This window comes from Thunnus maccoyii, chromosome 2, assembly GCF_910596095.1.
Source record: "Thunnus maccoyii chromosome 2, fThuMac1.1, whole genome shotgun sequence".
Lineage (NCBI taxonomy): Eukaryota > Metazoa > Chordata > Actinopteri > Scombriformes > Scombridae > Thunnus > Thunnus maccoyii.
Window position 1 is genome coordinate 36,568,082 of NC_056534.1, and position 19,605 is coordinate 36,587,686.

The following is a 19,605-nucleotide window of genomic DNA, read 5'->3' on the forward strand; positions in this document are numbered from 1 at the left end:
GCTTTGCCTCATTCTGTTGCTCAGCCTCGCAGCCAGCCCAGAGTGTGTATCCATGTTTAGATAAATACACACTGGCTTGGGAGGTGTGTATTTCACACACTGTGTGTTTTGGTTTAATTGAGTACTACAGAGCCTTGTGGCATATGGTTTACAGTGCAGCCTGCTTCGGCCTGCATGGGTCCTGAGGGGCCACACACTTTGTTACTTATAAGTACAGCATGTATATATAGAAACATATTAATAGGTCTACCATACAGTATGTAACTCACATGAACATACAGATGTATTTTCACAAGCATGTCAAGGTGCACTATGCCCTAAAAATGCATGTAGGCACAGGTCAACAAACACTTTGGTTATAAATGCACACACAGCTGTCAGGGTGTGTGACGCTCATTATGTGTGTTGTTACAACAAGGACTCAAAGCTTAATTGCTTAACATGTGACAGAAAGCTTGTCAGGGTTAGAGTTAGGACAGATATTCTACCCAGTAAAGTTGATGGATTTAGGGCACATGCAAATACTGTGTGTACATTCTGTTCCTTATCCTGAGACACCTTGCCAGCGGTTTTATGAAATGACCAGACTGCACTATAAACACACAGTGTTACTCTGTGTTACCATCGACCTCTCAGGTGTTAGGGTTACGGGCCACTGGGTGGGCTTGGCATCCTAATAGTGTCCTTTAGAATGGAGCTTTTCATTCAAATGGGATTTCCCAAACTATACTTGCAGCTTATAAAAGTGCCTGTAGGCACTGCTGCTGTGCCTTTTTGCCTTTGCGAAGGGTGAAACACTATGGGATTTGTGATATCTAATGGGTGACAGTGTCCTATGGCTATCTGGGAGTGGAAATGGCAGCTTCCTGTGGTGCTTGCTGTGAGGTTAGGTTTCCTTTGAGTGCTGATTGAGGACCAGCTTCTAAATTCACTGTTACGACCCTACCCAAGAGTTTGAAATGGTCAAAAGGACCCAGGATCATGGACAACTTATCCAAAATCTAATTTGCAGTCACGTCTGGCTCCAAACAGGAAGCTGTGATAAAGCATTCACTCGTGACCAATCACTACTTACAGTGATAGCATCTCTATTGCTTTGTTTCTCTGGAAGATTCAGGAAAAAGAAATACTATAGCACATCCCACAGGGAAATAGTGGAAGCGGCTAAATGAATGCAAGGCCGACTTTGATATTTCATCACTTTAAGTTATTTTATCAACACCTTTTCAACAGTGTTTCTCTCTCTCCCCCAAAGAACAAGCTCTAAATTGGCCACAGCAGCCTCAAGGACAAGAAAGTGTAACCATACCCACCACATCAAAAGGCTGGCTTGTCGTCAGTGTCCCTCCCAGAAGAAGTGCAGCAGTGCTCGATTACCTGGTCAGATGTGTCCACCACAGCTCAAATTCCCATGTCCTTCCTGATATCGTGGTGTCACAGAGGGCGGGTTGGTGCATGAATCTCCCTCTGATTGCCCAGAGGCGCCATCGTATATCCCTAATGTCAACTTTCTCCAGGACGTCCCCTCAGGTCAGCAGTTACTACAGAAGTGACTGCACTTTAAATAACATGCCAGCCAGTTTGTGAAGGTTGTTTACCCGAAAGTGACACCTCTCACTTCACTCCTACTTTAACTGTAGTCCCTCTGTAGTTGTGACAGAGTAAAAGTAGCCTCTCTGAAGGTCATTTGAAGAGTCACAGTTGTAACAGGGGTGCTTTTCTGATTGCAGGTTAACTCTGTTAAAATAACTGTGTGACATGTCCACTTTCACTGTCAGAAGCTGGATCAGGAAATCAGACCTGAGAGCCACTGCGGTGGAAAAGGGTCTCTAGGTATGACAGGGTCTGTTGTCTGCGTGAATGCTTGCGGTTGCATGTAGGAGTGTGTGGGGGGTAGGGGAAACTCACACACTCACAGGACATAGAGGGGAGCAGGGGGAGTGTGTTTCAAGCTACAAGGAGGGGAGGAGATGGGAGGAGGCTCGCCTTTTCGCTCTCTCTGAAGTCTGGATGCAGCGTCACAGAGGACTTAGTGGGAAGTCAGACAAAAATACGTTGCTGCTATAAGAAAGTTGTGAGCTTGCAGGACTTGTTTCTCATTGGCTCTGTTTTGGAATTTGTTCAGAATTAACTGTCTGAACTCTGAAAGGCAAAGAAGTTTTCTGAAATTTCATGACTGAAAAGATGTCTGATTCTGGAGTCAATCCTCACTTGGAGGGAATTATTTCAGATTTTGAAGGTTTGTGTTTTGACTTTCTTTCACTTTAAATGTGCACGCTGACAGGTTGTAGTGAGGAGGGAATAAAAGTGCCAACATCTTGAAGTATGATGTCTGTGAGTAGTGTTGATGTTGTGTTTGAATGTGATGTGTGTGTATATCTGACTGTCTCTTACATGTATTTTTATAAGTGTGGGTACTGTGTATGTGTCTGCTTGTTACTGTATGCTAAGAACAGGGCGGTGGGCATATGCTAGCCAAGTCCCTGTAGCCTCTAGTCTGTTATTGATTATACCCAAGTTACGTCAATAATAGAAACAAACACAGCACTGACACCACACTATTCCAGTACCGGAAAGCCTTCAGCTGAAAGCACTAAGAGAGACAGTGGAAACCTCAACATTAAGAGCTAACATCTGTCTAACCCCTCGCACAACATCCATAACTGTGTCTCTCCTTTGTTTGCTAAGTCAGTGTGGAGCTGGCATTAATTCCATTTGTCCTCCACATCCTCTGCTATTCTTTCTTTCTTCCTTCCCTACCTTTTTCCTGTTCCTCCTCCGGTCAGACTGGGTCGCTCCAGCTGGTCTGATGCTCACCGTCAGATGTCATGGACTGATGCTGAGAGGAGAAGCCAGAAAAAAGTTCACTTCCCTAACAATATTTAGACAATATTTTAGCTTATTGTAGTTATTGGAGAGTTCAGACGATGCGACGTCTGTAGTTTACATTGATTCATTCATTCAAAGGACTGGATTTTTAAAATGCTACAAAACTAAATTGACCGTAATAATTGGAAAATTGAGCTCTATCAAGTTTCTTAGTTGTTTTGTTTGTGCATGTACACTTTTATCTGATCATGATAATCAGACAACAACAGCGTGATTGAGGTTATTATATTAAAGTTTCAATAGCTGAGGAATTGCTGTAATCTGATTGAAATCAAATTATTAGTAGCTACTTTAAAACATTAAAGGCATTTTGTTTTTATTTGGTTACTGGGATAATTTGGTCTTACTTAGTTTACATCAGTAGAGTCTGATTATATGAGCTTGTTAAGATACTGTACAGTTGGGATATTACAGGTATAGATGGTGGTTGTGTTAAGTGGTGTATTTGGGTTGTCCAGAAAAGGCCAGTAAATGTAAACAGGTTAACTTGAACTGAATGAAGTAAGGCCAATGAAGTAAGGGAGTAAGGCCAATACCAATTGACTCACTGCATTTACTCATGTAACATAAAACCACTGATAGTATTCAGAACAAACTACTGCAGCACCACGGGCTGGTGGATAATAATGGCCAGTGTGAACCATTCCAGTGTTTCCATCCAGGACTGGAACAGATGTAGAGAGATGTACAATGAAAAGCACTTGACTGAGTAAATCCATACCATTATGTTTTCCAGTACATTACACTGCACTGAATCTCACACTGAAGAGGAAATAGGCACTGAGAGCAATTTAATTGTTGAGCACATTAAAGATGTAATAATGGATGAACTTGTGTGTGTTACTATTATAGAAAATGGATGATAGAAACTACCATAGAATCTACATGCTGAGATAATATTATGATTGTCTTAAGTGTAGAAAATGTCTCTGGCTGAATCTAAACTGATGACTCACCAGTCCAGAATAAGCCCATATTTGTATATTCAGAGAGGCTTTTTAGAGTCATACATGGACTCCGTCTATGTTTGCCAACCTAAACTGAGTTTTGTGTACAGTCCAAGTTATTTGGACTAATTACGGTATCTGCTTAAAGGTGCCATGTTGTTGCTCCGGTGTAGCATGTGGACACAGAGAGGAAATTAATATTGAAATGGAGGAATTGCATGTGTGTGGTACATTTTCTAAACCTGGCAAAGAGGCCAGTGTGCTATTAACATTGGTTCAAGTGGATTATGTGCTTAAATACAACACTTTCTTAACAGTTCTCTGTGGTCCTGTTCCCTCTAAGGCAAGTTATATGGGACCTCAGGTGGTAGAAAATATAGGTTTGGCATTACTAGTATGCCTCTATTAGACCAGTAAATGTACCATTTGTGATTTGTCATGTGTAAAACCCGTTTAACTGAATATTCTGTTAGCTGCTGTCTTTGCTCCTTGTACTGCAATCACACACACACACACACACACACACACACATACACTCACAAAGCAGCTCGGCATCAACATGTTCTCTACCCAGTAATTTGCTGGTAGATTCAGTGTTCTGCCTTCTTTGGAAATATATAAATATTTTTTGCTGAAACATGTTTATTTTGTCAGTGTGTGTGATTCATACGGTAAAAAGTGCTTGGTTTTGCTTTGAGGTCGCTGAGCACCAGTTAATCACACATTTTCTGCATCAGTTCTTGTTGCCAACTACATTCTCTCCTCCACACTCCCTTTTCAATCAGGACTTTATTGAGAGTCCAGAAAGTGTGTGTTAACAGGTGTTAAGTGGAATGCAACCACTGGTTACTGATGTAAATCAATCTGTCCATGAAGCGGATATTTAACCTGTGACTGATCAAAGGGACAGAACAAGGCTTTACCTGTTAAAGGTTTAGGCCTGAAGCCAAACACCAGGTCAACTATTTAACAGTTGCCTAAATGACTTTGTAAATGTGTGTGTGTGTGTCTTTATTGGTGCTCATCAGGGTTCACGTCCTATTTCTAAACATCTGGTACTTCAACATTACCACAAACAGTGCACAATTCTGACCCGAGATCTACACCAGCTTACCTCTTCTATCACATGAACACCTCTAACACTCCCAGAATTCCTTTGTGCTGGATGCAGGGTGTCGGCCAGACCCGGAGGGAACCGTGCAGTAAATCTGACATAGTGAGCTGTGCTGCTGCTGGTCAGCATTAGTAAACCCAACACTATTGGTGGGTACTTGGAGGAAGTGTGTGTTTGACAGTATAGCATTAAGGTTTCGTCTGACCAAGCAAAATAGTGTGAAATTCTATAGCTAGTTGCTTGGCCTTGTCTTGTCAAATAGGAGGTTTGGTAATGTTTTTCCTGGTTTGACCACATGGACTTGTATTCTGCAGATCTTGACATCAGATAAACTCCACTGTATGTGAAATGGTTTTATATAACCAGTGTAACTGTCTTGATCACTTGATGCTAGAATTACAAGAGCAATTATGAGTTCAAGGTTGTGTACAGTACATCCTTTATTAATTAACTGCTGGTGTAGTGTAGAGTGTTTTTATAAGCAATTTTCTTCATCAGTTACAAAATGAATGAGGATGTCTAATCAGTTAAATTATTTGAGTGTTTACAGATGCAAAGTAGGCTGGACACATAATGCTCTGAGGAATGGCCTTTATTTCAAACTTCCCCTGTTTTCTCATGTTCTTGTGAGAAACCAACTTGTTTTCTGATCTGCACATCTTGTTTACTGTGTTAATTTGGCATTACTGCTGTTTGCTGTTTTTTGCAAATGCAGCCCCTTTTTCCATCTGTTTCACGTTAAAAGTCTGTTTGGTAATTCAGGAGGCATTATTACTTGACTTTCCCAGAAGGCTTTAATTGTGATACATATGTAGGAAGTGTAGAGATTCATTAACAGCAGTTTAATATCAATCATCAGAATCAATATACAGTCTTTCTGTTATACTTCTGTATATAGTTACTCGGAGCAGCAGAGAGTATGACATGACTACAATATGTTATAGCTGTAATGGTGATTGAATACATATGGAAAATAGATTATATTTACTTTACTATTAGCTTTACATTGTTTCATGGTCTTTAAATTGTGCAGGTGCAATACAATAGTGATCTCATTCCAGAAATCATTTGGGATTTTCAAAATTGTAATATCACGGTATTGTTTAAATGTGTGTCCTCTGAGCTTATCTGTTTTAGATGTTTGAAATGAAATATCAATGTGTCTGGTTGATAGTACTAATGCTTTTCCCCCTGAAAGAACAGCCTTTCCTAAAACATGTTCATACCAGACACATAGATAAACTATCTCACATATATCTGGTCAAAATATAGTCCAACCCTAATACAAAGCCAGGTGTCAGTTAGGACAGTGCAACATCACATAACTTAAACTCTAACAGGAATATAGTGGGACATTTGCATGATTAATCCTTGTTGACTGGTGTCAGTCCCGACTAAACATCAGAGATAGAGAAAACAATGAGTGGCAGCTTTGTCTTGACCTGTTTTAACCTCCTCATCTCTCACCCCGAAACCTCTTTGCCTCTCTATCTACAGTCTCTTTTTCCTCTCTTGCCTCTCTGTTTGTTTTCCTCCCTCTAACTCCTGACTATTTCCTATTAGCGCATCTGGGCTGGGATGATACTGAATGTTTGGTTGGGGTGTCCTTGGGAGAAAGTGATGACACTGATGATAAACAGGCAGCCTATCCTAACACCTGGGCTGTATTAGGACAAATGACCATGAACGCGAAGTAACGATACAGCTGCCTCCATCTTTGTTTTTGTTGCGCCAATAATCCTGAGCTATATTGTCTGTGCTGCATTATCTACCCACATGAGACACTGTGAGATACTGGACACTGGGCGGTGATAGGTAGTGGAGGGATGTGGGGAGACGAGACTCCTGGCTGCTGTTAATGAGGTTCCTCTGAGGTAGACTGGACCTCTTGTTTCCAGCTCATAGTCTGGGAATGCTGTTTCACTGGGAAAGATACTCCTTCATCCATCTGTCCGTCCCACACTTGTGCGCATGATCCTGTACTTGTGATATTCATGCAAAGAAGTAAAAGATCCGTTTCCCATTTTGCTTTAGCTGAATAAGAAAGAGAGACATTTGACCACATGGAAAACCCAAGAGCCTTTTGGGAAGAAGTATGATCCTTAAAAACGCACTGTAGGAGCTGAGTGATCATCTCAGCGAGAGATGCCCAAAATGCCTTTTTTCCATTCTCTATATTCCCAAACAACATTAAAGCACAGCAAAATTCAAATTCTGCTCTTAAATCATGCACCATTGGCTGCTCAGTCTCTAAATACAAACAAACAGCTTGAGAGCAAAGCACTCAAGTCGTGCCTGAGGGCGTATAATCACAAAGCAGCCAAGAACAGAAATACTCATCTAGGATCACTAAACAGGTCACTGAAAATAACAACGTCTCGGTTCAACTCTCTTTTTTGTGACAGGACAGATCATGATATCCCTCCCATGTTCAACTTGAGTTCTCACATTTACAGCTCTGGCAAAAATGTAACAAAAGTCTGCAGCAAGTGTCAAGAGATGTTAGAGCGTACATGGTCTCCTAAAGTGTTTGGGCTCTCAGAGGAGGGTAAAATGAATGCCCTGCTCGCTACACAATACAATCTTAAATCAACAGTTTTAAAAAACGTGCATCACAAGCTTTCAGCTCCTTATGAAATCTGCAGACAGATTTTGGCAGGCCAACTTATCCTCTGGCCAGAGTTTAAAGTAGCCACAGCCTTGGACTCCCTCTCAGCAATCATAAAACTTGAGGAAAGCAGTTGTAAGAAGGACATAGTCCAGTGGCATTGTGGGTTTGGACACCACTTACAAATTGCAAGTTTATTATTGTGTATAATTTCTTTATATGTATATCTATATAAAGGATAGATTTTACAGTGCCTCACTGGATAATGAACTTTGTTCTCATCAGAACTTCACACAGAAAATGAGTGATGGGAGTGTGAGAAAATTACTGTTAAAGTGTGTGTTAGAGGTGGCTTACTGTGTTTTCGAACACTAAGAACTTTTGTGCGCTTATTAAGGGACATGTCATGGTTTCCAAACATAATGTTGATACTGTACAACCATCTGGAGTGGCTAAATCTAGCCTTACAGCCTTAGAAAAAAAACTGTCTTTTACAGTCCAAGATTACCAAAGATGAAAAGTAACCTTGCTTTAAGTTGTAGATAAAGCGTGTACAGGGAGTGGTGGTGGGCTGAGGAGATTTGTAACACAAATCACCATAAACTCCAAGATGTGAGTGCTGATCCATTTATTCCCATGGTGAACAAGAACGTCCTTGGTGTGTCCGACTTAGACAAGAAAAAAAGATGTTGGCTTAGGCCTGATTTTTTTTGTTAGGGGGTAAACTGTATCAAATGTCCAACATGTTGGAATGAAGCAGCTTATAGCAGTAAATTAGATTAGTGGTGCTGGCTGATGTGTGTGTGTGTGTGTGTGTGTAGGGAGATGGGCTTTTCACAGAGGGCAGTGGGGCTGGGGCACGGTCCCCTCCCTGTGGTTACAGTCACTTAAAAATAAACATGTACACTTTCCCGTAACACACAGTCATAGAACAAAACTTATTTTTTACAAGCACTTTGAACAGAATTACATATACTGTAGTTATGTAGAAAGACACTCATGCACACACGCAGACACGCCACAGGCCACAAACAGATCAAATAATCAGCACTGAGTTTTTGGATCACAGGAAACAGGAGATGTTCTTAAGGGTGTGCGTGAGCGGACTGGTCTATAGTGTGTCATTATGATACCAGCTCCTGGCCACTGGCTTGGCACAGCAACTCCATGATGGGAGTCAAATTCGTGTTGATTTTCAGCCAGTGTGAGTGCACTCTTCCCAGGGGGTGATTCCATCCCTTAGTATCCTCATCTTGGACAGTGCAACAATTTTCTCACGTCATGACTGACCTAGGGGAAGGAAGTGCCTCCGTCTCTGTACGCTCATGTTGCTCATACACAGTGAGACTTTTTTTTGCATAAATGCTTGGCAGTGAAGGATTCTTGGCTGATTGCATGCATTATATTATGTCATGAAACGCTTCAAATGGCTTTGTGTAAAACCCTAGACCTTTATATTGTATGGTACCGCACACGTAGCATCCATGTCATGTCAGAACAACGCAAAAAACACGTTATACAGTCAGTGTAGTGAAAAATCTACTGCTGCTGATGGGGGACGTAATGAAATTAGATAGGTATGGCTTAATTGCTTGTGCATGCTGTTTCTTTTGTGTTGCCACCAACAGATACCCCACCCTCAAACCTCAGGCACTTTACTACTTGGATGCTGTTCATAGTGTTTTGTGTTTTTTTTAGAAAAAACATCTCATTTTGTTTACTGCTCAGTTAATGGCTATGACCTTTTTGATGAATACTTTATGACGTTGTTCCTACTTTCTATAAACAGCAATCTTGACCCATAAATGGTTTATAAGGGAAAGATGAGCTTGTTGCGGTTAAGAAATTGTAACTAAGAGTAAATGTGCTTTCAATACGTTGAGTTCTCCTATATCAGACGGGACCATATAAGTAACATGTTGTCTTTGTCCCTTACATACAGCTCTGAAGAGGTCCTTTGAGGTGGAGGATGTCGACACTTCATCTCACTCTTCCCCCGGTTCCCGCCGGACAACCAACTCCCCTCACCGTAACGCCATGTCTCCCACCAGCATCTACTACCGTGACCTGGGCACCGCTGCCCCAGCTACCAACAACAACAACCTCAACTACACCCAACCCCGCTCCATCATGGGTGGAGGAGGCTCCAAGACCCCTGAGCCTGTGTCGCGCCGCTCTGAACTTTCCATTGACATCTCCTCTTCATCCAACAAGCAGGTGGATAACATCACCAGCCCCGCCTCTGCACGCTTTGGGAGCAACAGCGCCTTGAAACGCCCCGAAGTCCTCGGCCACTCCAAGACCCCCGAGATGAGCCACAAGAGGGAGGTCACTTTCGCCAAGACGCCTACTGACTCCCTAGTGATACGCCGTAACGAAGGCAACAATAACAACAACGGGACCAGCCGGACCCTTGAGCAGAACCACGCTCGCAAATTTGAGCCCCCCAGTCCCGGGGATGTCCGTAAACCTGATATCAGCATCACCAGAGCTCCGCCGGAGAACAACGGCCACCACGCAGCAGTACATCACCCACACCACCCCAATCCTCACCACAACACCATCGTCACCACCTTCCGCTGCTCCTCGCCCAACCACGCCGGACGCAAATCCCCCAACACTGACAGTAAGTCTGCTTCAAACATAATATTTAGCATGAAATGTTGAGGCAGATGCTGAAACTGCCACATCGTCTACTCACACTTATTTAATAGAGATACAGTGTTATATTTGTTTTATAAGAAGATGGTAATCAGTGGTTTCTTTTAGTGACATGTCCTTGATCTTCCTTGATTGGTGGTGCACTTTGTCTCTTCAGTCATGGTGGCTAAAGGTGGTATTCATCATCACCTAGCCCTTATTCTGTTTCTTGATAAAGAAACAGAATGTTGCCACTGCTAAAAACTAAAAATACAAACCTTTCAGCACAAAATAGGATCATCTATTTGATTAAAGACTAAATAAATACCAAATACACACTTGTGTAAAATCTAAAACAATTGTTATGTGCTTTAGACTGATCTTAAGTCAGTTAAGTTAAAAAAAACAACAAGAAATGAGGCAAACAACGATTTGTGCTGACTAATAAAAGACTAACATGCATTTCAAATAATTAATGAATATATAATTTCCAGTATTATATTTGTGATGTGGGAACTGGTAAGTTGTGAGAACCAGAACTGGTGTCCTGTTTCTTAACAAAAGTTAAGTTTAAATTCAGTATTATTCAAAAAACACTTGTGTACCTCCTTGAAGTGTAACAAATGTGTTAAATGTATTTCCTTTCCCAAATTTTACATAATGGATTTTTGAACATTTTGAAAGCCGCATTGTTTATATCCATGTTTACTAGCCTGCAGTCGTCTTCCCTGTGTTTGTTGGCACTGTGTTTTTGTGGTTCATCACCAGCACCTGTGGATTATTGGAATAGTGTGAAACCATTGGCAAGAACGTGTATCGCATCGCTCGTCTGCATGTGTATTTTTGTGGGTGTGCATAACATAATTCATCATCATGTTTAAGTATGACAAACGGGGAGGCAACACAAACAACCGATGAAGTAAACATTCTGTATTTGTGAATGAGGACATTATCGATCAGCCCACTCAACATGAGGGTCCAATTTAGCACCAGACAACACAACTGTGGCAGCTCTCCACACTGTTCTCCTGTTCTGGGGGCTTAGTTGTTAGTTCTAGCCACCATAACAACAAGTAGGATTGCTGAGACCTTTGGGCAAAGTGTCAAAACCCCAGAAATTGGATCCAAGTGTTTGTTTTTAATGTAAATATGCATACAAAAAAAAACATGCTTTCTGAACAAACATACAAAAAAAGAAACTTATAACAAAATACAAATGTTCTTAAACCAGTCACTGAATTAGCTCACCAGCCTGTGTGATTGCTTTAGCATAGACTTACCAGTTTGAGAGAGATAGAGAGAGAGAGAGAGAGAGAGAGAGAGAGAGAGAGGAAAAGAGATTAACGTGAGTGTAATAGGCTATCTTTAACTCACATAAAACCAAATTACATTTTCTCATGTGATGAAAGGCTAGCGTTTCACAAACCCCGCTGGGTAAAAACACTTTGTCACATTTTCCAGATTACATTTCATTTGGACTCTGATTCATTTGGACTTTTTTCTACCGACTTCATATCTCCCTGCTCCTTTTCCACTAACACCGAGGACGCAGACTACCCTCAGTATCAGATCTCTCAGCACAGAAAAACCAGTAACAGGAGCGGGTTGCTTGATTAATCTGATGTCGGCATATCTGTCAGTAATACAAGTTACCATGTCTGTGTCCTTGGAGGCCCGTCTGTCAGTAGAAACAGCAGACTGACTGTCTGTTTTTGTGGTAATCCATGTATTATTTGGATGTCTGTTATTAATGCAGTATTGGAACCCAGAGGGATTTTTGTTATGTACGAAAGTTTAACCTTGGCAGCACTAGAGTAGTAGTCTGTTAGTTAAATAGCAATTACTATTACAGTAAAAGAGGATAGATTTTAGCCCAAATTACAGGTCTACATTAGGTCTACATTGTGTGTCTGCCCGTAGCCACAGATTTTAATTGTTTTTCCCACTGTGAGTTGAAGTCGTTTAAGTGAATGTTGGAAACAAACACGTCTTTGTGAAATAGACTCAAACACACACGTACTGTATACAAAATGCAGAAAAATGTTTAGCAGGTATTTTATCTCACATTTTAATGATATTTAAACCTCAGATATATTCATGTATTCATTCATTCACTTACACAAATGAAACGGCTTCTAGCTTGCATCATTACAGTTAAAGATCAACACTGTGTTCTCAGGATTTGATAAATTTGTCTGTTGCTATATCACTATTAGCCACACTGCCAAGTATTTTATAATTAGCTCTTATAACATGATGATGATGATGATGATGATGATAATGATGATGGGTATGTTCTCCTGTTATTTTAGGTCATTTGATGTTGTATGTTTTTGGTTTGCAGATACTGCACTCTGTCATCTAGCAGATGTAATTTGTGTTTGCGTCGCCCACAGAACATTCAAACAACTGTCCCCATGTCTGTCCGTATGTTTCTGTGCTTTTTAGCTTCTAGTCTGCGTCCTTGCAGAAAGTTTTACATGCTTCTCTGCTGGATTATGGGGGTTGTAACTACTTATTTGCCCGCAGGGAGCGAGGCCTCTATCAGGGGTCTTAATGAAGGGTGGCCTGCCTGGAGGGTTCAGGGGCTCAGAGCCAGCCCACCCTGCTCTGCTCTAATGCATCATCAGGAGTGCTGGAAAAGAGGAAAAAAATCACAACAGCAGCGGCAAATAGCACTATCAGACAACAGATTCACTGAGGTGCAAGTCAGATTATATCTTATGTATTTCCTTTGATGACATAATACAGTTTCAGTTTACATGAGAGCTGATGGCAACATACAAGCAGAGATTTTTTATTTTTTTATTTTTGAAATATAGCTGTCGTCTGTGTTTTCAGGAGGCTGTTAGATAAGCTGTTTCCTGGACCCGTTCGGTTTTTCCAGGAGGAAATGACATCACACGTCATTTATGTGGTTTACACACACACACACACACAGGCACATAGAGTATCCCGTACTTCCTTCCGTGTTCTGTCAGCATGATTGTTTCCCCTGCTGTGTGACCTCACTGAGGTGGATTTCCTCTCTCAGGGGTCATGTGATCTAAGTCTGCCAGCTTCCTAGCAAATAGCGCTCTGTACTTTGATGTAAGCTTCACAGAGAGCAGAGATACATAGGGATGTTTATGTAAAAGGTCAACATGAGAAAGAGTTATGGACGTAACACACACATAAACATGCCAAAGAGTGAACTGCAAATGTTCACTGATTAGCAAAATATGTCATGTTTTGGGCCTTGAAGTCAGTAGAGACCCATCATTATGAACTCATGTTGTATAGAGACCATATGGTTTCCGAAGACATTAAATATGTCAAGCTAAACTGCAGAGAGATGCACATAAAATGATGCACGAGACATCCTGAAAATTTCATTGGGTATGATATGGAGCCATAAAAATAGATTTTATTGTTTCACTCGGTTTAACTGTGATATAGCTTCAAGTGCTGGAAGAAGAAGATGTTAAATTTATGTTACGACGTCAAATTGATGTGGTAATGTTAAATTGCAGTAGCGCGTTCAAGAAAAACCTGACCATCAGGTTCACTTCAGGCTACAGGCACTACACTCATTCTGCATGCTGATTGGTATCTGATCTGCTCCTGTGTGTTCAGCCAGACGGGGAACCTTATCTTGACAGCCAGGCCTGCTGTTCATCAATCCATCAAACACTGCAGAAAGAGCTCTATCTAACATCTCGAGACGGAAAAGCCTGTACCACCTGTGGTCCGAAATGGCACATTTCTTATCATTTTTCAGACCAGCTTTCAAATTTAAGAAAGTTTGTTTCACCTGGAGACCGCGTCTGAGGTAAATATGTCCTGTTCTCATGCAGGAGAAGGATACGGAATAATATAACCATGGATGAAATAATTGGGCTCCTTTTTGACATTGTTACATAAGATCACAGAGACAAAGAGTTGCTTTTATTTTAACATGAAAAATGGACTTTGTCCTTTTTACCACACCCTGGAGTGGACCGTAAATAGTGTTCTCACTGGGATAACGCCAACTGATAGGTTATCATTCTGGTCACATCCAGCAACCTCATTTAGAAACTCTTTCAGTGTTTCATTGCGATAAAGAAGTAAAAACAGCGGAGATGGATTTGTATTTCCATCTCAACTGGATTTGTGTTACAGATAAAAGTGGAAAGGAAATTAAAGTTATGAATTTAAGCATGATTAAACACATTAAGTATGTTTAATCTTCAACGTATGCATGTATGATCTATGTTTTATGTGTGTACGTGTGCATTGCAACATTGTCTGTAAGTGTGTTGTGTGATGCAGTGGCTCGGAGCCCAAGACAAATTTCCCTTGTAGGACAATAAAGTTTATCTTATCTTGTTATAGATGCTGCTGCTTTCAGTTATAGTTAAGAAATGCTTCATTTAGTGTCCTCATGTCCTGATTTTAGCATTTAGTTTATGCTAAACTGGAACTAGAATTTGTCCTTATATTGCCTAGATAAACAATGATCTTGTAGTACATTTGTTTTCCTAATTGAGGTGTAGTCATTATGGAAAAGGGAGCACGTGAAGCCATTTGTCTCTTTTTTGGATTTACCTTCTTAAAGCGGGGAGGAGGGCCGGCACAGGGCGGTGGGTGATTTGTCTCTGCTTGTCCATAGGTCAGGGAGGGGCAAACACACACACACACACACACACACACACACACACACACACACACACTTTCCTCATCTTAGATTTTTTGTTTTACTTTTGTTGTCTCTCATCGACACACCTACACAAACACACACACACACCCACAAAGCATGCACGCACACAGACGCACACACACATACACACACACACACACACACACACACACACACACACACACACACACACACACACACACACATACGTGCAACTTTGCAACCTCAGGCAAAGGCATATCTGAGGTCAATCCTCTCCCAGTGTAATTACTCTGGACTGATCCCAGACCATTACTCAGTGTGACCCCTCAGCTAATTACCTCAAATAAAGAGCGAGGCAAAGGAAAGGCCTTTACGTGCATGTGATGGGGAACCGTTGCTGATTGAGAATAACATTGTTACTAAGTCGCATATGTTTCACTCTGAGGTTCAGCAGCAGTAGTCACACAAATTAAAAAATAATATGAGGAAGTTATCCTGCAGTAACCTGGATATTAAACCATCTAGCTTAACTTTTTTTAAAAATCTTATCACAGATGTTTTTGAGGAATCACACGTTTAGATGAACTTTCTGTTATAGCTCAGCAATAATTCATTGTTACCTTTAACTGTAACAACTTTCAGTGGAATCACATTGTGATGATACGATGCTGTTACCCAAATACGTTTTCACAAGCAAGCTGTAATTAAAACAAACTCAATTAGTTAGTGATGTTTTTGTTTAGGAGACAGCTCAGTTAAACACAGTTAATTGCCTTCCTTTGTGTCACATGTCTTAAAATTAAGATTGTTTATCCTTATATCTTATGCAACAATGTAAGGTTTCCTTGTTCACTGGCAGAGTGTTATTAATAGACACATTATTTGTTGCAAAAATTGAAATTGTGACACTTTGGATACAGAATATAGAAGTTTTAGAAAATGCAGAAAGGTTCTTCAGTAGCTTGTGAATCAGCATTAGCGCTGCTTTACTGTACATTGTACAAGTAATTCAATTAGTAAATTGGTGGATATGTGAAAAGGCCACATCAATCCTGAACAGGAAACACTATATAAACTTGCAGCAGACAGCAGGGTGATATTTATAGCCTTATATTTTTCAGCTGTAACTCTTTATTATAAATTAATGCTTCATCATGGTATGAAAGGGAAATTATGTAAAATAGTATAATATTCATCTTTGCCTGAAGACGATGACATGATGATGTTCCCGCACTGAGGCACAGATTGTCCCTGACTGTGTCTTCGACTTTGCTGCCAAATAATGTGCTGATTTGCTCACTTGAGGTCAGTGAGCCTTTAGACTCTTTTCACTTCAAAAATGTCCTGCAGTCAAAACAGTGACGAAGTGTCACTTCTCATTATCGGAGAGCTTTTCCCTCTGAGTGTGCTTCCTAAACGATCCACCAGGAGGCAGTGTGTGACAGGTGAAATCTGTTTAGAGGTGAACCTGGTCAAATAAACCTGTATTTTGTCTTTTTTTTTTAGTTAGTTTCACTTACAAGTGAAAATGTAAATGAAACAGTTTCATCTCTCAGTACTGCTGTGTTTTCACTCAGTGGATGGAGCTCGATCAGAGACTTGGACCACGCTGGTGTATTGCTGTAGAAATGCATCCAACACATAGATGTCAGGCCTTTTCCATTTGTGTCTGATGAAAGATTTTAATACTCAAATATATCATAAGGATAGACACTCACTCAAAACAATGTCTTGCAACTCTTTGAACTGTGCTGACACTAATACGGCCGGACATGAAAGGTTTTCCTTTTTTTTTTATGAAAGTCCTACATTGGAGGAGGAGGAGGAGGGGAAGGAGGGTGGAGCTGAGACTTCTGTCCCAGATAAACACACACACACACACACACAGTTCCCCTCTTCCCCAGATAAGGCTTTCGGAAGTTGGAGTTTACATTGAGCATCTGGGGGAAGTCAAGGGTTAAAGAAGTTTCCCACCACTGCAGAAAGACCTTCGTCCTTTTTAGTCATCATGCCAAATCCCACAACTGTGGTAAACGCCCCCCCTCTTCTTTCACTTTCTCCTGCACAGTGTGAAACAGACACATTCACTTATTTCACCTTTACATACATGTGAAAGCACAACACACATGTTCGAGCTCACACATATACACCCACCCTACTTCCTCTCACCACACTGGGAACATGACAGAATGATCACACTTTGTCTTCCACAGGGAGTTAAACAAAACAGCCTAACATTAGATACACACACACACACACACACACATAAACCACCATTATCAACCTTTTTCCATCACCGTAAGATAAAAGACAAATAGTAGGATATGGGCCATCAGAGTTTAATGAAGCAAACTGCGATAACGTCGAGTCTCGGTTGACATTATCTTCATTTATCTGGTCCGTCTCCGGGTGAATCCTCCCTTTTGTTTATACAGATATCAGTCTCTGTTGTGGTTCCATTGTCCAAGAAACTGATGGGAAAATCATGTCCCTTATCTTGGCCATGAAAATGAAGAAATGAAGCCAGAGTAATGTGGGGCATGAACTATATTTTTTTGGTGGACTGATCTGCAGCTAGGGACCGCGGCCACCTGCTATAAGCACTTTATTGCACGGCAATTGTGATACTAAGAAGAAAAAACTAGAAGAAAAATAAATGTGCGTTATTTTCTACATTTTTGAACTTGACAAGCTTGATGGCCATGTGGTTTTCACATTTTTGCACAGTGAAATTAGGTTCTGTCTCGCTCGATGGGAGCATCTGCATAGCGAGAAGTTTATAATTACACTGGGAATGGTTTTCATGAAGAGGAACAGTTCATGTGAGGTTAGATTTTCTCCACATTCTCTGCTAATGATGTTTGGCCCACTTGTTGGCTGATAGAGGACATACTGGAGAAACAGTAATTGTTCTGTGTGTGTGTGTGTGTGTGTATAGGCAGATGGCCGTTTGCACCACTGTCCTGCCATCTGCTGAAATCAGAAGATGAGGGGGCGCAGGGAATCATGTGTGAGGGTGTGTATCTATCTGAAATGAGCATGTGTTGGATATGAAAAATGAGAGGAGAGGGTGCAGTCTTGTCTCATATTTATGTATTTATACCAACTACAACTGATGATGCATTTCTGCATCAGCAAGTGTGTGTTGTACTCTAGGATGATACAGCAGCTTTCAGCCTTTTGACATCAGGTTAAAGCATCATTCCCAATGTCATATGTTTCGATCATGTACAGTACGACAGTGTACAACAGATCTGAAATAGATAAAAACCAACACAACTCTTTGTTTTGGCTGCAAACCTTTTCCAGCTCATGTAGAAACCATGCACAGAGGCTGGTCTGCACGAAATGTTTCCATATCAAAAGGAACTGAAGACAGTAAGGATGTTCAGATTTAGATCTTGCAAAAGGGATGTGCAAAGTCAAGTCAAGTCAATTTTATTTATATAACCCAATATCATAAATCATAAATTTGTCCCCCCAGGGGGCTCTATATTTTGTAAAGGAATACAACATCCTCTGTCCTTAGACCTTTGATTTGGATAAGAAAAAAACTCCCTAAAAAAACATTTAAAGGGGAAAAATGGAAGAAACCTCAGGAAGAGCAACAGAGGTGGGATCCCTCTTCCAGGACTGACAGAAATAGATGTTGTGTGTATAGAAAGGACCAGATAGCAACATTACAGAACTTGGATGACAAAAATATAGATAACATACTATATATCAAGAACCTTTGTGGTTTTAAGATGTATATAAAAATCCAATGTTACAGTATTTCACACAGGTGCATAAGTCTTAAAAATGAGTTGTGATGATACATATATAAAATCTGAATCACAATTTCAATTCAAGATTCTATAAAAAACATCATGGTCGACTGAGCTGTGGTTAAGTTATGCTGAAGTGCAGTTTTAGTGCCACTTAGTCTGTTTCCAGATGTAAAATTCAACTGTGCAAACTCTCATCTCTATTTTCAGTTCAAACCATACTTTTAGTGTATAACATAGACCTTTTTCACAGCAAACAGTTTGACTTGACAGTTAAATGCAGGGGAAAGGAAAGTAATACATCTTTTACACCTTCTGGTAAGAAGCCTCGTCACCTCTTTTGCACTTAAATACCTGCAACCTCCTCACCCCACAGATTAAAGGTCTGGATTAGACACGGGAGCCTAATGCAGACATGCTGTTTAGCTGAATGATTGTAACTCTGCAACAATTGGCACAAACTTTAAAAGTACTTAAAATACAGTGCTGATATAGGCCTGGATCTTGCTTGCAGTGATGACTTAGGGATTTAGAGAATATGACGGCAGCTTTGTGGTTTATGGGTAATTAGCTTCTTCAAAGAACACCATCGTCTGTTGAGAAAAACGTTGGCGATGAAGCTCGGAGGAGCTTCGGGTTAGCTTTCACTGACAGTCTCGATGGGGTGAAGTGTGCGCTGATGCTACAAGGCAGACTGCAGAAATCAACAACACTCAGGAGGAGAGAGGGCAGAGGAAGGAAGCATACACACCACTGAAGATTTAGGGGAAAGGGCAAGTTGCCTCCCATAAGTTGCTAGGATTCAGATGAAGAGTGAAGGGCTTCTTGTGAAAAAGCAGAATTTCTCTCTCGGTCTCTCTCTGCCTCACTGTATCTGCACATGGAAGGTTTCTATTATAGATAATTAGCATCATAACTGGGTTAATGTTTCTTGAAGACATGCGGAGACCGCACAGAGAGTCTAATCACAGAGCTCCCTTCGTCTTCTCCACGTTTTT

General features: G+C 40.8%; 1 protein-coding gene across 3 annotated transcripts in view; it reads left to right on the top strand.

Annotated features, from left to right (window-relative positions):
* Nucleotides 1-19,605, top strand: part of sept9b (septin 9b) — a 72,920-nt gene that overhangs the window by 18,770 nt on the left and 34,545 nt on the right. For 2 of the 3 annotated variants that reach the window (XM_042433202.1, XM_042433209.1), the window contains one exon: nucleotides 9,501-10,184. In XM_042433202.1, the coding sequence (XP_042289136.1) occupies nucleotides 9,501-10,184 (684 nt within the window). Of the gene's footprint in view, nucleotides 1-2,036; nucleotides 2,240-9,500; nucleotides 10,185-19,605 lie in introns of those variants that run through there. The other variant, XM_042433195.1, reaches the window with a different exon arrangement.